The 22,481-nt window shown below is 37.4% G+C and overlaps 1 protein-coding gene across 1 annotated transcript in view; it reads left to right on the top strand.

Annotated features, from left to right (window-relative positions):
* FAF1 (Fas associated factor 1) overlaps window positions 1–22,481 on the top strand; it is a 154,254-nt gene that overhangs the window by 35,451 nt on the left and 96,322 nt on the right. The window contains exons 4-7 of the mRNA XM_072419621.1: window positions 29–249; window positions 2,123–2,214; window positions 10,747–10,838; window positions 16,281–16,386. Of these exons, the coding sequence (XP_072275722.1) occupies window positions 29–249; window positions 2,123–2,214; window positions 10,747–10,838; window positions 16,281–16,386 (511 nt within the window). The remainder of the gene's footprint in view (window positions 1–28; window positions 250–2,122; window positions 2,215–10,746; window positions 10,839–16,280; window positions 16,387–22,481) is intronic.

Genomic DNA, 22,481 nt, shown 5'->3' with positions numbered 1-22,481 from the left:
ATGTTTGTTTATGTTTTAATCTTTACAGTGAATTCAACACGGATTCGATACAGAGTCCTGTGTTTGGTCCTGCAGCTCAGCCCAATACATCAGCATCCATTGCTTCTCCCTCATCATTGTCCACATCAGCTTTTCGCCCGGTAATCCCCAGTCGGCCGGTGGTGGAACGTCTCTCGCGAATGCTGGACTTCAAAGTTGAGTACAGAGACAGAACTGCAGACGTTGTTCTAGAAGACAGCTGCACTGTTGGTAGGATATTGTTCTCTACAAATGTTATTATACACAAAGAGGTTTTGCACAGATTTGTTTTCAGAATTATTCACACCCAAAAACCATGTTATGCTGTATGCCCGAAATATTCCAGTGATAGAATATCCTCATCAAAATGAGTTTGTGCTTTACAATAAGACTGAAAAAGTGGGGCTAAATCCATGATGTCTGAATCTTTAACAGGCGCCAGCATTATTTGGTTTTTGACTTTTATCCAGTATTTATATCTTTATGGTGGATAAAATTAGATAAAATAAGATAAAATTCTATTGCTGTGCTCCTAGTTGAGTGATAATGCTGACTAGATATTGCATTCAAGATCTATTTTAAGAGATGCACATCAGCACAGTTCAGAGGGAGCCTTTACCTCTGCTTTTCCAGATCGTTGCAGTTGAAAAAGTTTTCCTAATTTCAAGACTGTAGTTTGCATGATGTCATCTAATTCTAATTCCATGCATATAATGTGTAGATCAGCTTTAAATCTAACACTAGGATTCCAAAAAACAGGTAAATACACAGATGAAATACATACATTATATATGGGAACTCTTTACCCTACAAAAAGGTTTGATTTTTTTTTTTTGTTATTCAGTCCTGAGACTTATAAAGGTCCCATCACATGGCACAGCCAGGTGGGATGACAAGGAATACAATGGTGTCTTTTTTGCACCTCCCATGCTTGTTGACTGTGCAAAAGCAGCAGACAGAGAAGGTCATACACCTGTTCTTCACATTCCTCTGTTCTTTATGTTCCTGGTCATCGAATATGTATGGTGGCTCCCAGTCCTGCTACTCCCTATCCTTGTCTGTTCTGCTCTAAAGGGGATTGCGAGAGGCTGGTACAAAGTCTGATTCCCTTTGCCCTATCTGTAATGGGTGTAAATAAGCTTAGGGCAGGCGTTTCTATGCCACTCTCTTTAACTCTCTCTATTCACCCTTATTTAATGTACAGCACTATGTAATATGTTGGTGCTATATAAATCCTGTTTATTATTATTATCTTTATTATTATTATTATTAATAATAATAATAATAACAATAATAATAATATATATCTATTTGTCACTATATCAGATTGTAGGAGCCTCTTTGCTATTAATCTCAGCTGCTGCCTTTCTATAACACCAGATGCCAAATCCCTATATGTAATATACAAATAATACTAAATGTAGGTTTTTCCCAGCGACCATCAATTTGTATATGTATCTATAAAATATATAAACCACTTTTACCAGTGAAAGTATGTATCTTTTTAATCTTACTATAATGTTATTATCTCATTATGTGAATCTGTCTTTACGTATTTAAGCTAAATGCATGTGGGCGGTTAACAATTGCTCTAGGATCCACGAGGACAACTTCCTCCTCACTGCATGTTGATGGGTTTTCCATTTTTCTACGTTTTTAACTTGGGAAACCCATTAAAATATTTCAGGTCTTTAGGGAACCCCTGTTCTAATTACTATATTCACAGCCCACAGTATATTAGTGTGGTGGTCAATAGGAAGAATGTCCATTATATTGCTGGCCAGTAGGAAGAATTTCACCTTTACAGATAGCCAAAAAAGATCATCTTTGCTTTCAGAAAACATAATGTTCTGGTAGCAAACAGGTTAACCTAGTTGAGGTTGTTTAAAAAAATAAACAAAATGTTTAATGATTTATTTATTGATCCAGAACTGCATTATTGTGATCTGTTTGCATACATCCTCTGGTTTTCCTGGAACTGTTCTTGAATAGGGAACATTTTTTTTAATAGTTGGTAGATCTTTAATTTTCCTTTTTTTCCCACAATGTTTTAGGTCTCTTATGTGCTACCTTTTTTTTTTTTTTTATATGGCCACTTTTCTAGGTGATATAAAGCAGATACTAGAAACCGAGCTTCAGGTTCCTGCATCCAAAATGCTGTTAAAAGGATGGAAGTCTGGAGATGTGGAGGACAGTGTGAGTATGATGAGAATACCACAAAACATTTCTGTGTACTATTATTTCCCAACAAATTATGTCAATCTTGTCCCAAAGTACTACAAGTGTCTGAAAATTGTGATTGAATTATAAATTCATAAATTATAAAATAAATATTATGTGTGCAGAAATATATTGGTTTAATATAGAGAAGGAATGGGGATAGTGAGAACTTTCAGGGACCAAAATGTTTACCTTGGTTACCTTTGGTAACCACCCAAAAATAGCTGGGTTGTAATTGAAAGTGCTGGGTGGTGTGCCCGGGTAAAAGGGGCATTATACCTTTTAGCACTTGTAGCCTACCCCATGATAGTATACATTGTTCATTTCCGGGACATGGGCACTTTAAATTTGATGGCAAATTTGGATAATAATAATTTTAGGTGGCACAGGAAATGCTATATTATCACAACACTCCTCATTGTGTCTTGTTCTGTAGAAGCATCTGTAGCCCTGGTGCAGATTGTTTCAGCTCGTTTAGCTTAGCGTGAGTCCAGGCTGTAACTGATAGTTGACAAATTTATTCGCAAAAAGTCCCCAGGAGCTGCGGGAGCAGCTGAATCTTGGTGCTGGTGTAAAAGGGCGTTGGGACAAATGGTGGCTGTGTCTGTCTGTCATACTTTACCCAGGACTAAGGTGAAGGATTAAAGAACGTGTTAGATGTTATCAGCCCTTTCAGTCTAGAGTGTGGCTTAGGCAGCCCGCCATAGACATTGGTAGGAACAAGAAGCTTTCTGTGCACAGCAAAATATCTGTGCCTGCAGTCATTTACTCATTTGTGTGTTTAGATCAAGTAGTCTCCTATAATGTTAGCGCCTCAATGTAATTTAATTGTTTGTTTTTTTTTTAGCTCAATTTGCGAGTTATATTTTCTATTTATATCCCTGTGTTGCCTTCAAACCAATGCACGTGTTTTTATTATAGGTAAAGGTAGGGACATTCCCAAAGATTTACCTACTCGGTAAACCCGGATAACTACATGTGCATAAATGTGAGCTAGCCCTAGAAATAATTCCTGCATCTGGCAGACAATGTGGGTTCCAGTAAATGGATGTTAGTAATACTGTAAGGGACACTATTAGGTTTGGTCTGTCTCCAAAGCTTGAAGCTGCGACCAATCCTCTCTTCTTATTGTGTTTTACGTCCCCCACCTCCTAGACTGTTAGCTCCTCTGGGGAGGGTCTCCTCCTCCTGTGTCACTGTCTGTATTCGCCTGTCATTTGCGGCCCCTGTTTATTGTACAGCGCTGTGTAATATGTTGGTGCTATATAAATCCTGTTTAATAATAATAATAATAATAATAATAATATTTAATACAGTGGTGAAGCACTGAGGTGCATGGGAGCTATGTGCCAAGATTTTAGAGCAGTCTTTTGCAGCCTTTTGACGTGGATGTACTTTTCAGGTCTCTCTAAACCCAATTATGTAGAGAGCTTGACACCCAGGGCTAATATATACTACAAATTTTTTTTTGACCACTAATAGTGCAATCAAGTAGATTTTATAAATGATAAAACAAGAAAGTGAACAGTGGAAATCACTAAGATACTTTGGTGGCCAGTGTAGTGCCCCCTTACATTAGTTGTGAGTGGGGTAAAGGCAAATAAATAACTGCCAATGTAAGGGGTCTTTTACCAACATTCATTTCTAGGTATTCCCAATACTTTAACTACATATGGGAATTCAGGTTCATTTAGGTGCGATAGATTGATGCAACATTGTCACTTCTGCCCTTTGTGATTTATATGAATCACACAGGTAATACCAATAAATGGAGCAGCATTCAGATTTTATCATTTCATACAACATCACTACTTGATTGGCCATTTTGTTAAATCTGACTCTTTATTACCAAGTCCTTTACTCTGCCAGGTATATCTGTCGGCTATTCTCTCTCTCTCTCTGAGCTGTTGCATTGGCATGTTTATTCGTCTCTGCTGCCTGATTCTCCTTTTTACATAATTTTCTCCTGTAGATAGAAACAACCCAAGATAACCTCAAATATATTTAATTAAAACAGAGTAATAATGCCTGTACTGTAGGAAAGGCTGCAGATTATTGCGGACAGACTTCTTTACAGCATGCTAAATAACATGCTAAAGAACAGTCTGGCTTTATCAACAATATAATATGAGAAAATCCACATTTGTTTGCAGTGTCCTAATTGATAGTTTGTTTCTGTGTGTTATTGCTCTAGTTTAAACTAAACTAGGAAAAAAGACAAGCATTTCTAATATATTAAGAGATTTGCCAAATTCTATGTTTTACACGCAGTTGTGTATAATGTCAGTCAGCAGTCTTTTTGACATAGGAAAACCCTTGAAATAGCCTTGGGGAACCCTGGAACCCCTGGTAATAATAATATCCACAGCTCACCACACTGCTAGTGTGATGGTCAATTAGAATTTTTTTTTTTTTTTACATTGCTGCCCATTGTGAGGTAAACCATCCTTAAAGATAGCCAAAATGATAATTGGTGTAAACTGACCTGAGTGGCGCAAATTGCTCATTGCTCGAGTAACCACTAATGTTCCATGGAACTCTGGAGGAGAAACACTGCACCAAATGAGGATAGGCCCTTTGTTGCATAATGGCTATATTGCTTAAACGTTGTCCTAGAAACAATGGGTCTGATTTATTAAAGTTCTCCATGGCTGGAGAGGATACACTTTCATCAGTGAAGCTTAGTTATCCAGCAAACCTTGACTGGATCTGGTCCAGGATCCGAAAAGCAAAATGCGAGTGACTTTGAAGAAATCCATTACAGATTTGCTGGATCGCCCATCTTCACTGATTAAAGTGTATCCTCTCCAGCCTTGGAGTGCTTTAATAAATCGGGCCTAATGATTTTACAACAGGTCACAGGGGGAGATGAGTCAGAAATACCAAAGCTAATTGTTATGGGTTTTTACAAGTGTGCATGTGTGGTGCGGGGATGGTCAGGTAGATGTTAATAGCAGTGATCTTTGTTAGATTGCAAACTTTCAGCTGAAATCATGAAAAACCACTGTACATATACCATGATTTGCATGATTTTGTTATGGGTACATTCTAACAATACAGAGCTGTTGGTGAATTTCGATAGATGGTGCTATGATGGTGATAGTTTTAGATTCCTACACATGAGAAAATGTTGCCTAATCTGGCTGTTTTTCAGGCAGCCCATGTAACAAATCCTGGGTGAAATTAATATGATTGTTTTGTAAAGCCAGCATGTGGTAGCATTCTGTCCTCTTGCAGTGCATTTGCTAATCGTCAAGCCTGATGTAAATTGGATTGTGACTTCATGACTGGCCCTCTTTTAACAAGGCAGGCCTTCCAGCTAAAGTACAGAGAAAGTTTAAAGCAGGGGTTTCCAAACTTTTTGCAAAGAGGGCCAGATTTGGTGAGGTGAAAATGTGTGGGGCCGATCACTAACCAATGTTAGTGTAGGCATGGTCTGCGTGGGTCCCACACAGCACATGGTCACCAGGGTGACATGAGGGATTTTCTGTGCACAGATTCCGGTGTTATTGCCGGCTCCATGCAGAGAACCAGAGTGGGCATGGTCCGTGCGGGTCCCGCACAGCTTACTCCCACTGTACTGACGTAGGGGATTCCCATTGATAACAGAGGTTTTGGGCCAATGGAATTCTGAACACGGGCCGCATTTTGCCCCCGGGCCGAACGCTGGACATGTCTGGTTTAAAGCCCAATATAGAGTCATAGAACTGAAATATTAAGTCCGATAAACTCTGTATTATTTGCCTGCATATTTATATTTACATCACTTTTTTGTATAGTTGTGCACTGTGTCTAAATATGAGTTGAACCACACAATGTCCATTACTCTATCTAATGTGGTCACACACCATCTTTTTTACATCAGTAAAAATGTGTATGAGGAAATCTGTGATGGGAGGTTTGGCCATTTTTCATCTATGCCTTCATGGGCACTGGAATGAGAGGGCAAAAAGCACATTTTCACTGAAAGAAAAAATAATGTATTTGTGAAAGGAAAGGGCTCTTAAAATGATACAATGGCAGGGTACAGGACAGGGGAATAAACTTGTGAGACTTTGAGATAAGTTGCATGACATAAGTGTAAAGCTGCGTACACACTTCCAATTTTTATCGTTTGTAAACGAACGACGAACGATCCTGCACGATATCTGCGAACGATCGTATAGCACCGATCCTGTACATACAGATAACGACACGATCGTTCAAAGATATTGTACACACGTATATATACACACAGTATATATGAATATATATATATATATATATATATATATATATATATATTTCCAACGACTATCCTCGTTCGTCGGTGTCGTTGGTTACTTTTTTTACAAACGATTTTTGGCCAATCGGTCGTTCATCGTTCATTTCCAACGATAAAAATTGGACGTGTGTACGCAGCTTTACTGTGCTTTTGGGGAGGTTGAACGAGTAAGTAAAGGAGGAGGGAAAGAGGAAAAGGAAAAAAGAAAAAAAAAAGAGGAAAGCTGATTGAGCAGAGCTAAGAGAATCAATTGAAAGACTTCAGTGCTTCTGCACAGTGGCTGCAGCTTCAGAAGTCAGTGAGGGGTTGTTTTAAAGATAACTTGGTGTTTATTAAGAATATGCAAATAAATAAATTTAACCTGTTTTTGTTTTATTCTTTTTTAATTTCCAATACAACATAGCCTAACTTTTCTGAGCGTTCAATATTGAGTTGCTGTAGCAGTGCATTTTGGGTGCAGTGTCAGACGACTTACTGGGCAGAGGCATCTTGTCCTGTTATATATCATGCCATTATAATCAGGAAGATCTTTTCTGATTTTGGAAGGTCTGGGGGAGTTGTGGAAAATGGGGTTATTAGTGGAGTTTTTGTGTAAAGTTCTCAACCCTTCCAGCGCCATTTCAGTGCACGCAGAGGAACAGAGGCACACTGTGCAGGCCTATCATTTGAATGGACAGTTGGGACTATTTTTGGAAAGCCCTGGCTTTAAATAGCAAAGGACTTGTGAATAAAGGGGCTGTTCTCTTCTTGGATACATGCTGTTCCTGAATGCTTCTCTTCTTAGCCCTGAGCAGGTCTTAAGTTACCCAAAGAAAGAAAAACACTCATCGAGGAGAGGGCCTTCCAATACAAAATGCATGAGAGACGGTGCTGACCCAGCACAGGGGTCACAGTGCGATTCCCATACATTCTGTTATGGTTAGCGCTCGTAAATCAACATCCAGGATATTGACTTTTGTTTTCACATGTTGCGTTAAGTTTTCTTTTCCATGTGTTTCTAAACTTCAGTCATCCCTTGAACTCTTTTCAGGAAACTCTTCTAGTCCATTTGCTATCTACGCAGTAGCATGCCTCTAATTTTACTTGCTTTTCTTTACAGTTGATCAGAGCTGCCAATTTATATGGTGCCAAGGGGTGGGAAGTGCAGATTCCTTTACACCTAGGGATTCCCAGCAAACTAAACCTACAGTTTGGAATGCCACTCTTCCCCCTGGCCACACAACAGCACAAGCCAACCTATAGAGCCAGTCTTGGCAAAGGTTGGAGAAAAATCAGTCTTTGGAAAAGCATTGCTTTGTAATTACACTTAGGGTCACGCAGAGGCCACTAAGGGTTTGTCTGCCAATGAACTAACTAGTTTCTGATGAGCAATAAAATCCAAACTATAGACACATATTACCCGACTATAATAAATCCCTGAGATTGACTAGATTTTTATCTTCTTGTAATCCCTAATACTGAGCTGCCCCCATGCTTACAAACCACCTATGGGAGTTTGGAAGATGAACTGGCTTCGTTGCTCAATTTATAGGGTTTTATAAGGTATACATGATAAATAAAAATCCTTAATCAAATGTAGCAACTGTCTAGCATATGTCTGCTATTATATGAGCACCATATGCTACATTCACAGTTGTGAATGTGTTTATGTTCACTCTCAACTTAATATTCAACCTCAGTGTTCTCCCCAGACCCTTTTAGCTGGGTGTACAACCTGGCACTTTTCAGTGACCACCCGGCAGTTTTTGGGTGGTTATTGACAACTTGGGTTCCAATACAGGTACTGCCACCTGCCTACAGCTTCTTCACACCCATCTTAATGAATATTCTAGGGAGAATATTGCAACCCCTCAAATGATTGGGTACATAGGTGATCACGTGTGCAACACCAAGGTGACCAAAGACTAAAGCTGAGTCCTCATTCTCGGTTATGATCACTGAAAATTATTGTTATGGAAATATAAATATAAAGCAGTGTATGTATTTTTGTGATAGTAATTGATACTCCACCGGGGAATGTTAAATTCACTACTTTATATATAGACCCCATAGTGGCAGTTTTCAGCAATAGTAGAATGAATGAGTGTTTAACTCAACAAAAATCAGGTGACTTAAAGCGTACTAAACCCTGGGATACTTCTCTGTCCCTGTTCTGTAACGGTTGCCGCCATCTTCTCCCTCTTTTCCTTCTGCGCCACAATATTCGGCCACTCTGATTGCCCAGGCTGCGATGACGGAACTCACATTTGCCTGCGCAAATGTGTATTTAGTCCCAGGACCCAGAAAGAAAGTTGTGCTTCCTGGGTATCCTGGACATGCACAGCTCAGTGAATTGGCCAGCAATCAGGCAGGTACAAACAATTATTGCAGTTCTTGCAATTATTGTTCCTTTGTGCAATAAAGCTCTGCCTGATCCTAGAACTCTAGCACTTTCATCCTTCTAAATGGATAAGAGGGATTGGAAAAAGGCAATTTTATCGGTTCCAGATATCCATGATGACCTCTATTGAAAATGCTCAGCAGTTCTTAAAATCCCACACATCATCAGGTCAGCACTGAATCTTGTAATGGGCGGCCAGAATTATATTTAGGCTTGGCATGACTTTGTAAAAGTCTGCATCGTGATTTTATTTTTGTGCTGCCATATTTGTAAACAGCTGGAAAATATTGCGTGATTAGGAGGCAACCAAATCACCCGAAGCTCTGCAAACTCTTTGACAGCAGCACCTCTTACTCCTATCAATCCAGCTATTCTTATCATGCCAAATTAAAATAAAGAGAACTTTCTATCTAAAATGATTGCTTCTCTACCCTATATATCATATCCCCTATAAAACTTCTACCCTATATATCCTAACCCCTATATACCTTTTACCCTATATATCATATCCCTTATAGAACGTTTAACCTATATATCCTGTCCTCTATATCTCCCCTTTATAACTTCTCCCTTATATAACTTCTCTCCAATGCATCCTATCCTCTATTTCTCCCCTATATGACTTCTCTCCTATATGTCCTATCCCCTATTTAACTTCTTTCCTATGTAACCTTTACCCTCTATCTCCCCTTGATAACCCCCATATATCTTATCCTCTATATGTCATATTCCCTATATCTCCTCATTCTCCACCCTATATTTTATTCATATATATACATCCTAAGGGAGGAGGACTTACAGGATTGCCAGGGTTTAAACTGCTGTTACAAGCATAAAAAGTAAAATTGAATGAGTTTTGGGTAATAAAGGTAAAAGTAATCTACGTGAAAAGTATCTGTAAAGGTGATGTCGGATTTCTTGTTCCTACTCACAGCAACCTTTCCCTTGTTTGTACCATCATGTGCATGCTGCGGAAGTGCAGTGCCACCAAGTGGCCAAGCTTTGTATACCATGACTACGTATTTACTAGGGGACCATTCATAACTAGCAAGCTGCAATATTTTTAGAGTTTTTAGTCTTGAACAGAACATAGTGGAAATATCTGTTTTTGTAGATTCTTGCATTATAGTATTGCTTTTGCTTGGTTTTATTAAATATACATTTAAAGTAGATTTTTATAACCATAACCTGGAGAATGCCAGTTTCAGTTTGCTAAGGTACTGGATTTATTAAATATTTGCTTTTTTTTAAATGATCTTTTGCATACCAGTACTTGTGATTTACTACAACCAGTGCATGGTGACTGAACTTTTACCTGCACTTCCTGTAGTGGGTGGATGTGTGTGGTTTCTCTAACGGGTCTGTTCTTTGCACAGGCTTTGTTCAAAACAGTGGTGATGTCCTCACTACTACAAGGCAATATCTGGGTTTGCAATGGCATTTAGGTTGCCAAAAATGGAAAGTGATGGAAGTGTCAGTCCCCAGAGTTCAGCTTTAAATATGCCTATTCCTAGTGAAGTATAATTAATAATCTGGTGGAGAATGTTTAAGGTCAGACAGTTAACAGGTCAGCAGTAACCTCAAACTTCAAAAATGGTAAAAAAAGATAAAATATTAATTCCTTATTATCCTTATTTTATAAGGAGATTGATGCAGTATTCCACTATATATTTTGTATTAATGTTCTCTTAGTTCTGTTCTGGCTGTAGGGAGGAGAATGCTATGGTCAGCAAGTTATTAGCTTATGTAGCGTGCCTGCCTAAACCAACCAATTTAAAATATGCGTTTGCAATTGTTTATTTGTCAAGTAATATACATTATGATTGTTGATTTTTACTGATGTGCTTTCCTTTTCTGTTTTCAGACTGTCCTAAGAAGTCTTCACTTGCCAAAAAACAATAACCTTTATGTCCTCACCCCTGAGTTACCTCTGCCGTCTCTGTCTAGCCAATCCAGGTAATCACATCTAGGTTGTCCTCCTTCATGTTCTTTTGGTTTAAATAAAAACATTTTTATATAATAAATATTTAGCTACACAGCCTGACACAAAGAAGACACAAATGTAGCTGTATCCCTGGGCTATTCTTCACAAACTTCACATAGCCTCCAAAATATTTATACATTTTATAGGGAACTACATGGGGGGTTACTTACATAGGTATGAGAACAAACGTCATCCAATATCACAACCAAAGCATTTTTTATACAGTAACAAAAGATTTACCACTGTTATAAATATCATATACACATAGGTTATAGATTTATAAAAATTATAAAAGATATTACTACTGGGTAGCTGCAGAACTCTGGGTGGTGGTGGGAAATGTAATCAGGAAAATGGTTACAGAATTAGAACTGTTGCCTAAGGTGACCAATTAGTTTCAGTATTTCATTTCCCTAGAGGATGAAATAATAATCTGATTGGATGCAATTGGCATTAACCCTTATATTGTCTGTTTTCTCCATTGTATGTTTTAAATGTCTCTGTAAGTGTTACATGTTAATATTTCCAGACAGCCGTGACATTTGTCTTCCAGAGACTGAACCCTTAAGATGACACTCTCATCACAATGTATACACACACAGGTCACAAGTACCAATGTGTCACTGAACAGTATCATTTTGTGTCATTTGTCAACTCATAATCATGTGTTCTATCCTCATTCCTTTTGTTTTCACTCCATTGTGCTCCAATAGATTGATTTAAATTGCTCCACTTCACCAAAACACATCTTGTGATTCCTCTTTGCTTCATTATTCAGTGTGATTTAAGAGCTGTGAACGGGAAGTGTCGCTGATAAGGAGAAATTTTGAGTAGAAAAAGAGAAGCACAAATAAATCCAAAATTGAACAGGCCCAATTCTAATAACAATTGTGTTAATAAAGTGAATACAAGCAGTGTATAGAATCAAAGCACTGGACAATATATCTGTTTTGTGGGCAACCACAGTGAGCGGGTCAATCATGTATTACCATGGGACACCCAATGTAGGGAGAACAATGGATGACAGGCAATAGTTTCCAGTATTCCTGAAAAACAGCGGAAATCCTTTGTCTACATAAGAATGCAGGATTTGTAGTTTGAAGACGGTGAGCAATCTTCTAGCCTTACCATGAAACAAAAACCTGTGAGAGGTCAGGGCTGTGCAGGCAGGTGCATGGCCACAACTAGGCACCACTACACAACGGGGTTTTTAGATTTGGTCAGTTTCAAAGTTGATACTTAAAATTTACATTTTTTTTTTTTTAGCATGATCGCTTTAGGAATTTGCCTAGCCTAATTTTGAGTTTAGCAGCAGCCTTTCTCAAGATTTTTAACATGGGGGAATCAATGTGGGCACAATCTGCTCATTGCTCAACCAGCAACCTCTGGAGAAACCCTGGTTGAGAAACGCGGTCTTAGGTATTCAAAATTGTAATTAGTTACTAATTAGTTTCATGGGACCTTCCTGAAGTTATTGTAAAAAGAAAAATTGACAAAGTAAATGAAGCAGTTTTTTCCCTTCTAGCATCTGATACAGGTTACATGTCTAAGAAATAGAACATTTGCAGCTTTGGGGTATGAGGGAAATACCACCAAAAGGAAGTTGTCTGCATTCAAGGTTTAATGACCGGTAGGTAGCATCCCTACCTAGTTTAGCAAAGCCAGTTGCAGACAGACACACACACACACAAGGGTGTTTTTTGACTGCTATAGAGCTATAAAAAAAAAAAAAAAAGTGTTGTGGAGGATGTTTGCTATATGCCCAGAAATTACCTATTTGCATGGTTTGCAAATGAAACTGTGAAAGATATTCTAGGCTTTCAAACAGACCCTTTAATCATTAGCCCTTTTTTTTTTACTGCAAATTTTTAATAAAATTATAAACTGGCTTTGTGCTTTATTATCAAAGTGCAAAAAAATGCAAACCTGTCCTTCAAAATGCACAATAAAGGCAGTATTTTATGTAAAAGGGACAGAGGAGCCTGAAATGATTATCCTGATGGGGCAGCACGGTGGTTCAGGGGTTAGCATTCCGGTCTTTGCAGCGTTAGGTCCCAGGTTTGATCCCCAGCCGGGACATTATCTGCATGGAGTTTACAGGTTCTCCCCATGTCTGTGTGGGTTTCCTCCGGGTGCTCCGGTTTCCTCCCACATCCCAAAAACATGCAGTGAGGTTATTTGGCTTCTCCCTAACATTTGACTACATTAATGACATATGACTATGGTAGGGACATTAGATTGTGAGCTCCTTTGAGGGACGGTTAGTGACACGGCTATGGATTTGTACAGCGCTGCGTAATATGATGGCGCTATATAAATACTGTGTAATAATAATAATTACCTTAGAAGTGTTGCAGGTACAGTGAGTTGATTGACCTATTTTGACCACTAGAGGGAGCTCAAATATTACATATTACATATTATTATTGTTTCTACTGCACTCTAAATTGAACCAAGCTGCTTTTTTTTGTTTTTCTTTATTTTTTGAGTCCCAAGTTTACTCATGCTATTTAAAGCGAGTTACTACAACAGAACTATATCATCCTACATCCTATTACATTATCATATTTTAAATTTGCAGGACTGCAACCTTATTATAAGAAGTTGTTAATTTAAAGATGACTGCCTAGTGACCACGGATATTTCCTTTGCCATGTATAATAATAATAATAATAATAAAAACATACAAATAAAAGATTCTTTTTGGAAAAAGAAAGATATTCGTTGCTTTTATTAAAGACTGTGCCTTCAAACTTTGAACTTTTTTTTTTCCTCCCCCCCTATACACGAACATTTGCTCTTAACCTGGAACACTAATTTTTTTGCTGTTATATGTTCATAATGTGATTTCTCTGGGTTGTAAAATGTTGCTTTTTACAACACTGGACCCTTAGTGCTAATTCCTTTTTTAAATCCCCAGCACATATCTGCATAGTTTTATTTGTATTAACCTGAAAAACAAAAGGAGATCTAGCTTCCACTAGATAGATAGATAGAGAGAGAGAGAGAGATAGATAGAGAGATTACCTGGTGAAAGCAAATTAATCATTATTATACCAGGATCTGTATGAAAATAATAGGGTTGTCTGACTGGGGACCCAGTACAAAGCACGTGAATTCAGAAATGCTGTGGAATAATTCTGCCTATGTAATGAATTAAAAGTAACTTTAACGTCCTTTTAAAAAAGATTTCCTGCTTGCAGAATTGCCGTTCATAAAGAAAGCATGTGTGCATATTCCAGCCCTTTATGCAGGTATATTAAATGACATAGCAGTTGGTGCAGTGCTTTGTTTCTTATTGTTGCAGTATAATTGAAGTCTGCATCCTGGGCCCTCTCTGAGATTAGAGTCCCATGTTTGCTTTGCCACTGTCAGACGGATCTTGGCGTGATTCTGTATTTTGCAGATTTGCATAGTCGCCAGCTTTTTAAGTGGTTGCTGTTTGCAGCAAATGCTAGATCTCCTCCAGCATTAGCTACAACAAACAATCCATCTACATATTGATTTCTTATTTTCTGTTAATGTAAATAAGCTGTAATTACTGTAAATGTGATCCTCGCCTGACATGAGCTGGTATAAATCTGCAAGCTTAGGAAAAAAAAACGGGAAGTTTAATTGACCGTTTTGGCAGTGTTTAATTTGAATTCCTGAAGCGTTTCAATGAAAATAGCAAATGACACACTGCAGTGTTGCAGATGACAAGGAAGCATTTTTGGATGAGGAGAACATATCCCTTTATAACAATGTATTGAAAACAGGTTTAAGTTCCAGGAATGATTTTTGGTTTGTGTTATTATATTTTTTAAATGCCAAAATCATTTGCATTGTATTTAGTTGTCAGTGTCTAGAAATTCCAAAGTACTTTAGGCTGGGTGTGGCTGGGCAGAACACTTCTACAAGTTTTCTTGTACAAGTGGATGCAACTCCATTTGAAACTAGCTTTTTTTTCTGACATTCGATAGAAATACTACCAGACATTGGGCCTGATTTATTAAAGCTCTCCTAGGACGGAGAGGATACATTTTCTAGCAAACCTGCAATGGATTTATTCAAAGTCGTTTGCTATTTGCTAGCAAATGTTTTGAATTCTGGTCCAGATTCATTCCAGGTTTGCTTGATCACCCAGCTTTGCTGAAGAAAGTGTATCCTGTCCAGCCTTGAAGAGCTTTAATAAATCATCTATACAAGATTGTGCTTATATCCCAAACTGCCACATACACCATGACTGTCCAATGCGGAGAGATTTTGTGAAAATATGATGCGCCTTTCAATATAAACAGGCTGTTAAAAATCCAAAGATTGCTTTTATAAATAGTCTAAGCCATGCAGAGAAATTATCATAGCCTGTGATGTGCCAAACAGACTGTAACATATAGAAAGACTGCTCTGTAGACTCAACACTGCAAACCCACCTGAACCTGCCTTATATGTCGGGTATTTTATGGGTATCCACAAATACCTAATAAGTTAGGAGAATCTGGTTCTTGCATCAAAATGCATATCCCTCCTACTCATTATCTACCCGCCCCATGTAAAAATACAGGATTGAACCTAACAAGAAATCGCACATTAGGAAAAACATAATTACTGTACAACCCTGCACTAACTACATTTAGGACTTGGCATGATGATTTAGGTCACATTCATATAAAAATATACATTTAGATACATGTAGCAATGTTCTCTCCAGTCCCTTTTAGATGGGTGTACCACCCTGTACTTTTCAGTAACCGCCCACCTCTTTTTGGTTGGTTACTGAAAAATTGGGCCACAATACAGGGACCACCTCCCCTACAGCTTCTTCCCACCCAGCTTAAAAAATATCTGGATTGAACACTGATATATAAAACATTTTTTAACACTGTAGATGTTTTATACAATGTTACCTTAATGAAATCTTTTATGTCATTTATTTTTTAATTTTTATATAGGCCATTTGAATTGCTTTGATTTGTTACAGGTTTATTTAGAAATAGGATTAGCATCCCTGTAAGAGCAATGGTTACCTTATGTTCATTATACCATCCAATTATCCCTGAATCTGTGTATTACTTCAGAGACTAGTTAATGCAATATTGTGCTCCGGCTCTTCTTGTGTATAGTGACATTGTGACATGTGGTGAAAATTGTCATGGTGGCCCTGTGTGGGCCAAGTCCCTGCGGTAATGCTGAGTGTACAATTTTAACAAATTAGACTTCATTATGTCAGTGTTATTTATGTGTCTGGGAAGTAGCAGGCGCACAGGACACCATGTCTATGTGTGGTCAGTACTGTAGCAGATCTGCTGATATGGTCGGTCTGTGCCCTGACTTGCCAGTATGGCAGCTGCGCCCCTCCCAAGAGGGGTGATAGTATTGGAGACATGCCGTTACTTGTCTTTGCTGACTTCCTGTCTCTATTTTCATCCCTCCAGCTCTCAACAGGAGTTATTAAAACAGAATATCACGCTGATCATCACTCACCGCGAGGTCCAGAGGGAGTACAACCTGCAATTCTCTGGGAGCTGCACAATACAGGAGGTGAGTGAGCAGTTTCATAGTGCTGGGCACTAATCAGTCTCATTAACATCTATAAATGTTTGACAGTGCTGTATCTATCCAGCTAATGTTTTAGTTTTCTTCTGATTTCCTGTCAATGGTTATAGTTTATGTATTTTCCTTGGTTCTGGAAAACCAGCTGAGATTCTACATTAAGTGTAGGCCCGTGCTTGACATAGAAGGTGTGCAGACATAACAATGGCCTTGCTTGTTGGGGAAACAACAAACTAGTACTGTGGCTAGGGGTCCTGCTAGTCCTGGTTTACCATATGAAAGGCCAGCGTAGATCACTGTTGCCTGGTTCACTAAATTGCTCAGCTGTAACATTAACCAAACTTTCAAGCTGCATAGAGCTGTCCATTTTCCATGAGTCATGGAATCATGACAACGATTTTCATGGCAAACTTCCGTCTAGGCTGTTCTGCTGTGAATGCAGGATGAATTCTCATCAGGATAAGTCAATCAGGATATGTACCAGGGAATGATAAAACTGGCAGGACTGCCATGATGCTAATTTCTGCATTTCCCTAGCTACAGAGGGCATTGACATGACAACACTACCCCATGACTGCAACTATAGTTTTAAAAGTATTATTTTGTTAATGCACTGGGTCGGTTTGCAGTCCTGTCCTTATTCCTATACTTCCAAAATGACTGCCAATATGGCTAAAAGTATAGTTTTGCTTGGCAAATCAAAAATGTATTCATAATCAAACAAACAACCATGTTCAAATAAACATACAACCATGGTAGGCCAGAATAAGCAATTCACACAATGACATACAATCATGAATTGGTCATTCCCATATAACTTGTGTTATATATGACCACTTTTTATACAAAATACATTTTTGATTTGCCAAGCAAAACCCCAGCTTTCTAATTTTCTTTCCATGTTTATAAATTGACCAGATATAGTATCTGCAGGCTCGGGGCAATTTTGTGGCAGGGTTCTATACAGCAGGAGTCCCCATCCACCGGCCCTGCCATCTGACAGGTGGGCCGTGGCTCTGGCTAAACAGAGCCGCGGACCATGTCCCCAGTATGGATCGCAGGTTCGGGGCTGTGGGTGGGTTGTCTCTAGACACAGCCTGCCCAGTCTCCCAGTTGGGTAGGTTCTGGCATCATGACATCCCTCTGGGAGGCAAGTTCCTTCTCCCTTAAATGACACACGGCTCCCCGCACATGTGCGGTCCGGACTTCTTGCATTTAGTGGTCCGTGAGCTCCAAAAGGTTGGGGACCACTGGTTTACAGTACCTGATATATTCGCGTTTCGGCTACTTTGTATTTTACAAAAGAAATGAGGAATAATTGCCTTTTGTGCATTCTAAATAAACTCTGTTGCTACAATCTCCTTATTTTACAGGTCCTGTGCTTGCAAGAAATATGCTGTTATATAATGTTTTCAGGGTTTTAAGTAACCTTAAGGCAAACAGTCAAAACATTTCTCATGTTTCGGCAAGTAGATGTAAGCTGCCCATTCCTTTTTGTGTTGTAAGAGTACGTTTATCCTAAAAATGGCAGGACATACCACTTTCAACAGGATTTATTAGCAGTCATGTGACTTCCATCTATTATAAGCACTAACGGCAAAGGGTTTTTGTAAGAATATTGACAATAGGATTCTTTATATGTTTTTTATATATCTTTAAATATTTTTATTTGGGAGGATGATTTTTTTTGGCTTATTGACATTTTATCTGACCTTGTTTAGTTCTTTTATTTCTTCTTGTTTATTCACATAAAATTGGTATACTTTTAACTCACTCTTTTGGTGACGTGCTGTTTAATGGCTTAAATTTCTCCTTGACTCTTGCCTATCACTATTTGAATGTATATATGATTAATGCATATGCTATTGCTCCTAACCCATCCAGTATACAGTTATTTCTTTCCCCATATGTTCTAGTTTTATCCACAAGAGGGCATCCCTAGACATTACTCCTCATATTCAACTCCTATCTTCCTTTTCTGCAACTCCAAATTAGCTTCTGAAATATAAACAGAACCTAGTATAATGGCTGGGTTATTGTTTGATCTTGAGATAATTGGCACATTGCTGGAAGGAGACTTAATTTCACCCTTTTAAATTAAACAATGAGATTTAAAAAGATATAAAATATTCATTAATGTTTAGTGATTATAAAATAGAGGCACATATTTATTTTGCCATTATTACTGTTTCGAGGGGGAAATAACTGCAAATATATCCAAAATGGACTTGGCCATTCTGACAAGTTGAAATGTTTAAGCAGTGTTAATGCAATCTACTCACACACAATATTCTATGCAGAAAGATTCAAAATGACTAAATCAATTATTAAACACTGGAATTAATATTCCATCAGCGCCTCCTCACTCCCTGCGATTCTGTGCAACTGTCTCTGGGCAGTGATATGTTTGGATAGTAAAATATACATGGCCGAAATACAAGGCAACAAATATAACCATCATTATTCCTGCCGCTTTCAAAATTGCCTTTTAAACCCTTTCACTTCCAAATGATCACACACTTTGTAGGATTGTTTGTATGCTTTCACCCTGTGAAATGGATGCATTCTTTCCTGACATAAAGAACCCATTGAAAAAAAATGTTTGGGGGACATGTACGTTGTTTTCAGTAGCATTCATTAAAATAAAGATGAATTTGAAATGGAATTTTTAAAAATCCAACATTTTGTTTGTGTTTCTAGAAGTTTCTCATTTTATGTTAATTTATTTAGGGATCTAAAACCCTGATTTAGTTAGACTACTGCAGAAATTGTTTAGTGAGCAAAGATCTAATTCATAATTTTATTTTTTAATATTTTTTTATCCGTTACGTCTTGTTTTTTCATATTCTAATATATTTTCTTTTTAAAATTGTGATTCAGAAAAATAAATTTATATATAAATATGCTTTTAGATTTAGTCTTTTGAAGTACAAAAGTTTTTTCTACACTTTTGGTTGTGTCATTCAGGGAAATATATTATAAAATTGCTATTACATTTTTGTAATACTTGAAAATGTAAAATTATAAATGAAATAAAAATACCCATAAAACACTATTAAACTAATAAAAAAAGGAAGAAAAAAAAGAAAAACAATCTGACTTAAATTAACATTGTAATGTTCTCCTTTTGGCACTATTCTATTCCCCTCACTAAATCCAAATAGTTGCTTATAGATGACTGAAAGAAAAAATATTGTATTGCTGTGAACAGTGGAAAGAAATGATAGGAAACAAAAAGGCTGATTTAGTAATACCGTTAAACTTGCTTTATAAACCCTATATCAAAATACACAACTTTTATCACCATTTAACGATTTGTTTTTTTTTGGCTTGTTTTTAGTGTACTAGTGTTGTTGTTGCTTTGCAGTTCCAAGGCAAATAATTGCTAAATTCACCTAAAATTTCAAGAAGCAAAATTACACAAACATTAAAGCATTAACAATGTGATAAATACCATGCAAGAAAATATTTTTCTGTGCAGAATTATTCCCATCTATTAGGCCACTTTAAACGATAAACTAAAAAAAAAAAGCGCGTTACAGAATTTTAATATTTAAAATTTGAGAATTGATAATAGTCCTATCACTTTGATTAATCACTTGTTCCATCTCACTGACTTTTTTTTTTTCCTGTAAAATTAAAACTGGTTATGTTTTTATTACAATAATTAAAAAAAAATATTTTTTCCAAATATATTTTTCATACAAAAGCATTTTTTCACTAATTTTTGTCATATTCTAAAAGATTTACAGTTAATATTTCTTTTTCCGTATGTTGCAGAAAAAAAACACACATTTTTGCATGAGTTATTGGAGAATTATATTTTTTTTATGATTAAGATGCTGATGTATTTATTTTTTTATTTGGTAAATTTTGTGTTAACCGTTAATCATAAGTTGATAGTGAAGCCCTACTTATATATTATAATATATCTATACCTTAATATAGTTCTATTTATACCTTTTATTATAGTTCTATCTATACCTTTTTATTATAGTTGTATTCATACCCTATTATTATAGTTCTATCTTTACCTTATTGTTATAGTTCTAGTTATACCTTTTTATTATTGTTATATCGATACTTTCTTATTATAGTTTAATCTATACCTTATTATAGTTCTATCTATACCTTATTATAGTTTAGCACCATTGGAATGTGTTTATGTGTAGCCCATTTTGTATCTCCACATAGCGTTTAATAGGAGCGTAGACTCTGGAGAGAAAAAGTGGAACTCTTGCAATTCCATTGATGCCTTCCACATTCTTAAAATGATTCCGTCTTTAAGGGAGTTGCATCCATCTATGACAGACTGAACCAATAGAAGAAGAGAGAACAGAGAAAGCTTCAGCAGAATAATTGCGGTGACCAGTACTGTAATAATCCTGCTTAACAATATGTACTTGACAGGTTGTAATCGTGCTAATTGAAGAGGCTAATTCACACTTGCTTCATTCCATTCAAAGACAGAATCAGCAGCTTGTTTTGCTTTTGACCAGATGGTCGTGATGAACACCTACTGAGCACTTTAAGTGCTTTTGCTAGGATTACAAAGGCTATGGGCTGAACTCATCTCGAAATGATTTGAGAAGAGTGAGCAGAACAGGAGAAGGAGAGGGGGGGAACCTGGGTGCTCAATGGATTTGAAGAAGCTAAATTAATTCTGGAGGAGCCATTACACACTGAGCCCCTTTTGATAGCACTCTCCCCCCTTGTTTGTTCTGTAGCAATGAGAAAGTAAAGGCAGATTACTACAAACAGACGTAGGAGAGGAAAAAAAAAAGATGCGGTGAAAGGGAGAAAAGGCCCGAAAAGATCCTTTCATATCATGTGTTGATTTTTTTTCCTTTTCTTTTTTCAAAAAGTGCATTATGTGTGAGAATCGCCAGTGTATAGAAAGCCAATTGGTGTTTTTTTTCAGCAACGCTATTAAAGTGGTATGAATATATAAGCAAGAGCAACAGTTGACTGAGTTTAGTGCGGCCAGGCATTGTGCCCGGGGAGAAATTGCATTGATTAAAAGTGGCGCCCCCCATTTTAATATGAATAGCTCTGCTTTTTCTCCACTCCGCTTCTGTTTACTTTGGATAATTAGAATATACTTTTTTCCTCTTTTCCTTTTCAGCTCTATTAATACTGTAGATGTGTATTTTTTTTTCTTTAACCAGAAGGTTGGAAGGGTTTTTTTTCCTCCTCCCTTTTCTCCTTTTCATGGCCCTGGATTCTTCAAACGGCAGGGTTCCTGCTTATATCTGAAACACTTGCTCTGAAAGAATGCAAGGTTCTTTGCTTCAGACTGATAAATTGACGATTACAATCTATCGCCTACATGATGCAGGATACTGAGACGGCAAAGGTTCAAGTGCAGAAATGTCATTTTATTTTGGGACTTGCATTTGCAAATATATCATGTATGAGCATTTCTCTATTACACGGTCACAGGAGCATTGCTGGGAATATTTACCATCATTATTTGTTAAATTTTATCACTTGTGTAGCAGCAGTATGTTTTTACAGCACTTATCAGAAAAGAGTGATTCATTAAAGTGGAGCTAAACCCGTGATACTTGCCTGCCCCTATTCTCCTGCAGGGCACCACCATCTTCTTCCTCCTTCTGTTTCTGGAGATGATCTTCATTTATCTTTTTTGTCCGGGCCAGGGTGAAGAGTGCTCATTTCTTCCCAGCATGAGCAGGGAAAGCATACGCAGCTCAGCTTTTTTGACAAATAACCTGACAAGTCAGGCAGGTAGAAGAGATTATTGCAGAAGGGACATTGCCTGTCCCTTTCTGCAATAATTACCTGCCTGATTATGAATTTTTATAGTAGAAATTTAGTAAATACAGTGGTTGCCTTAGAGCATCTTCTAATGTAGTGTTTGTGCCGCAGTTATCTAGACACCCACCAAACCCAGTGGTCCTGCAAAGAAACTCATTATTTGCCATGAATACCCGGGGTTCTCACGAAGGACAGTATACACATAAGGTGTGCTTGTTCCTCTCATGTGTAGTAGGTCAGAGCCATGTAAGCTCAATAAAATTAATATATTTATAATATATATATATATATATATATATATATAT

The sequence above is a fragment of the Pyxicephalus adspersus genome, chromosome 8 (genome assembly GCF_032062135.1).
Source record: "Pyxicephalus adspersus chromosome 8, UCB_Pads_2.0, whole genome shotgun sequence".
NCBI classification, from domain to species: Eukaryota; Metazoa; Chordata; class Amphibia; order Anura; family Pyxicephalidae; genus Pyxicephalus; species Pyxicephalus adspersus.
The sequence above is the reverse complement of the archived record's forward strand: the minus strand, read 5'-3'. Positions and strand labels throughout refer to the sequence as shown.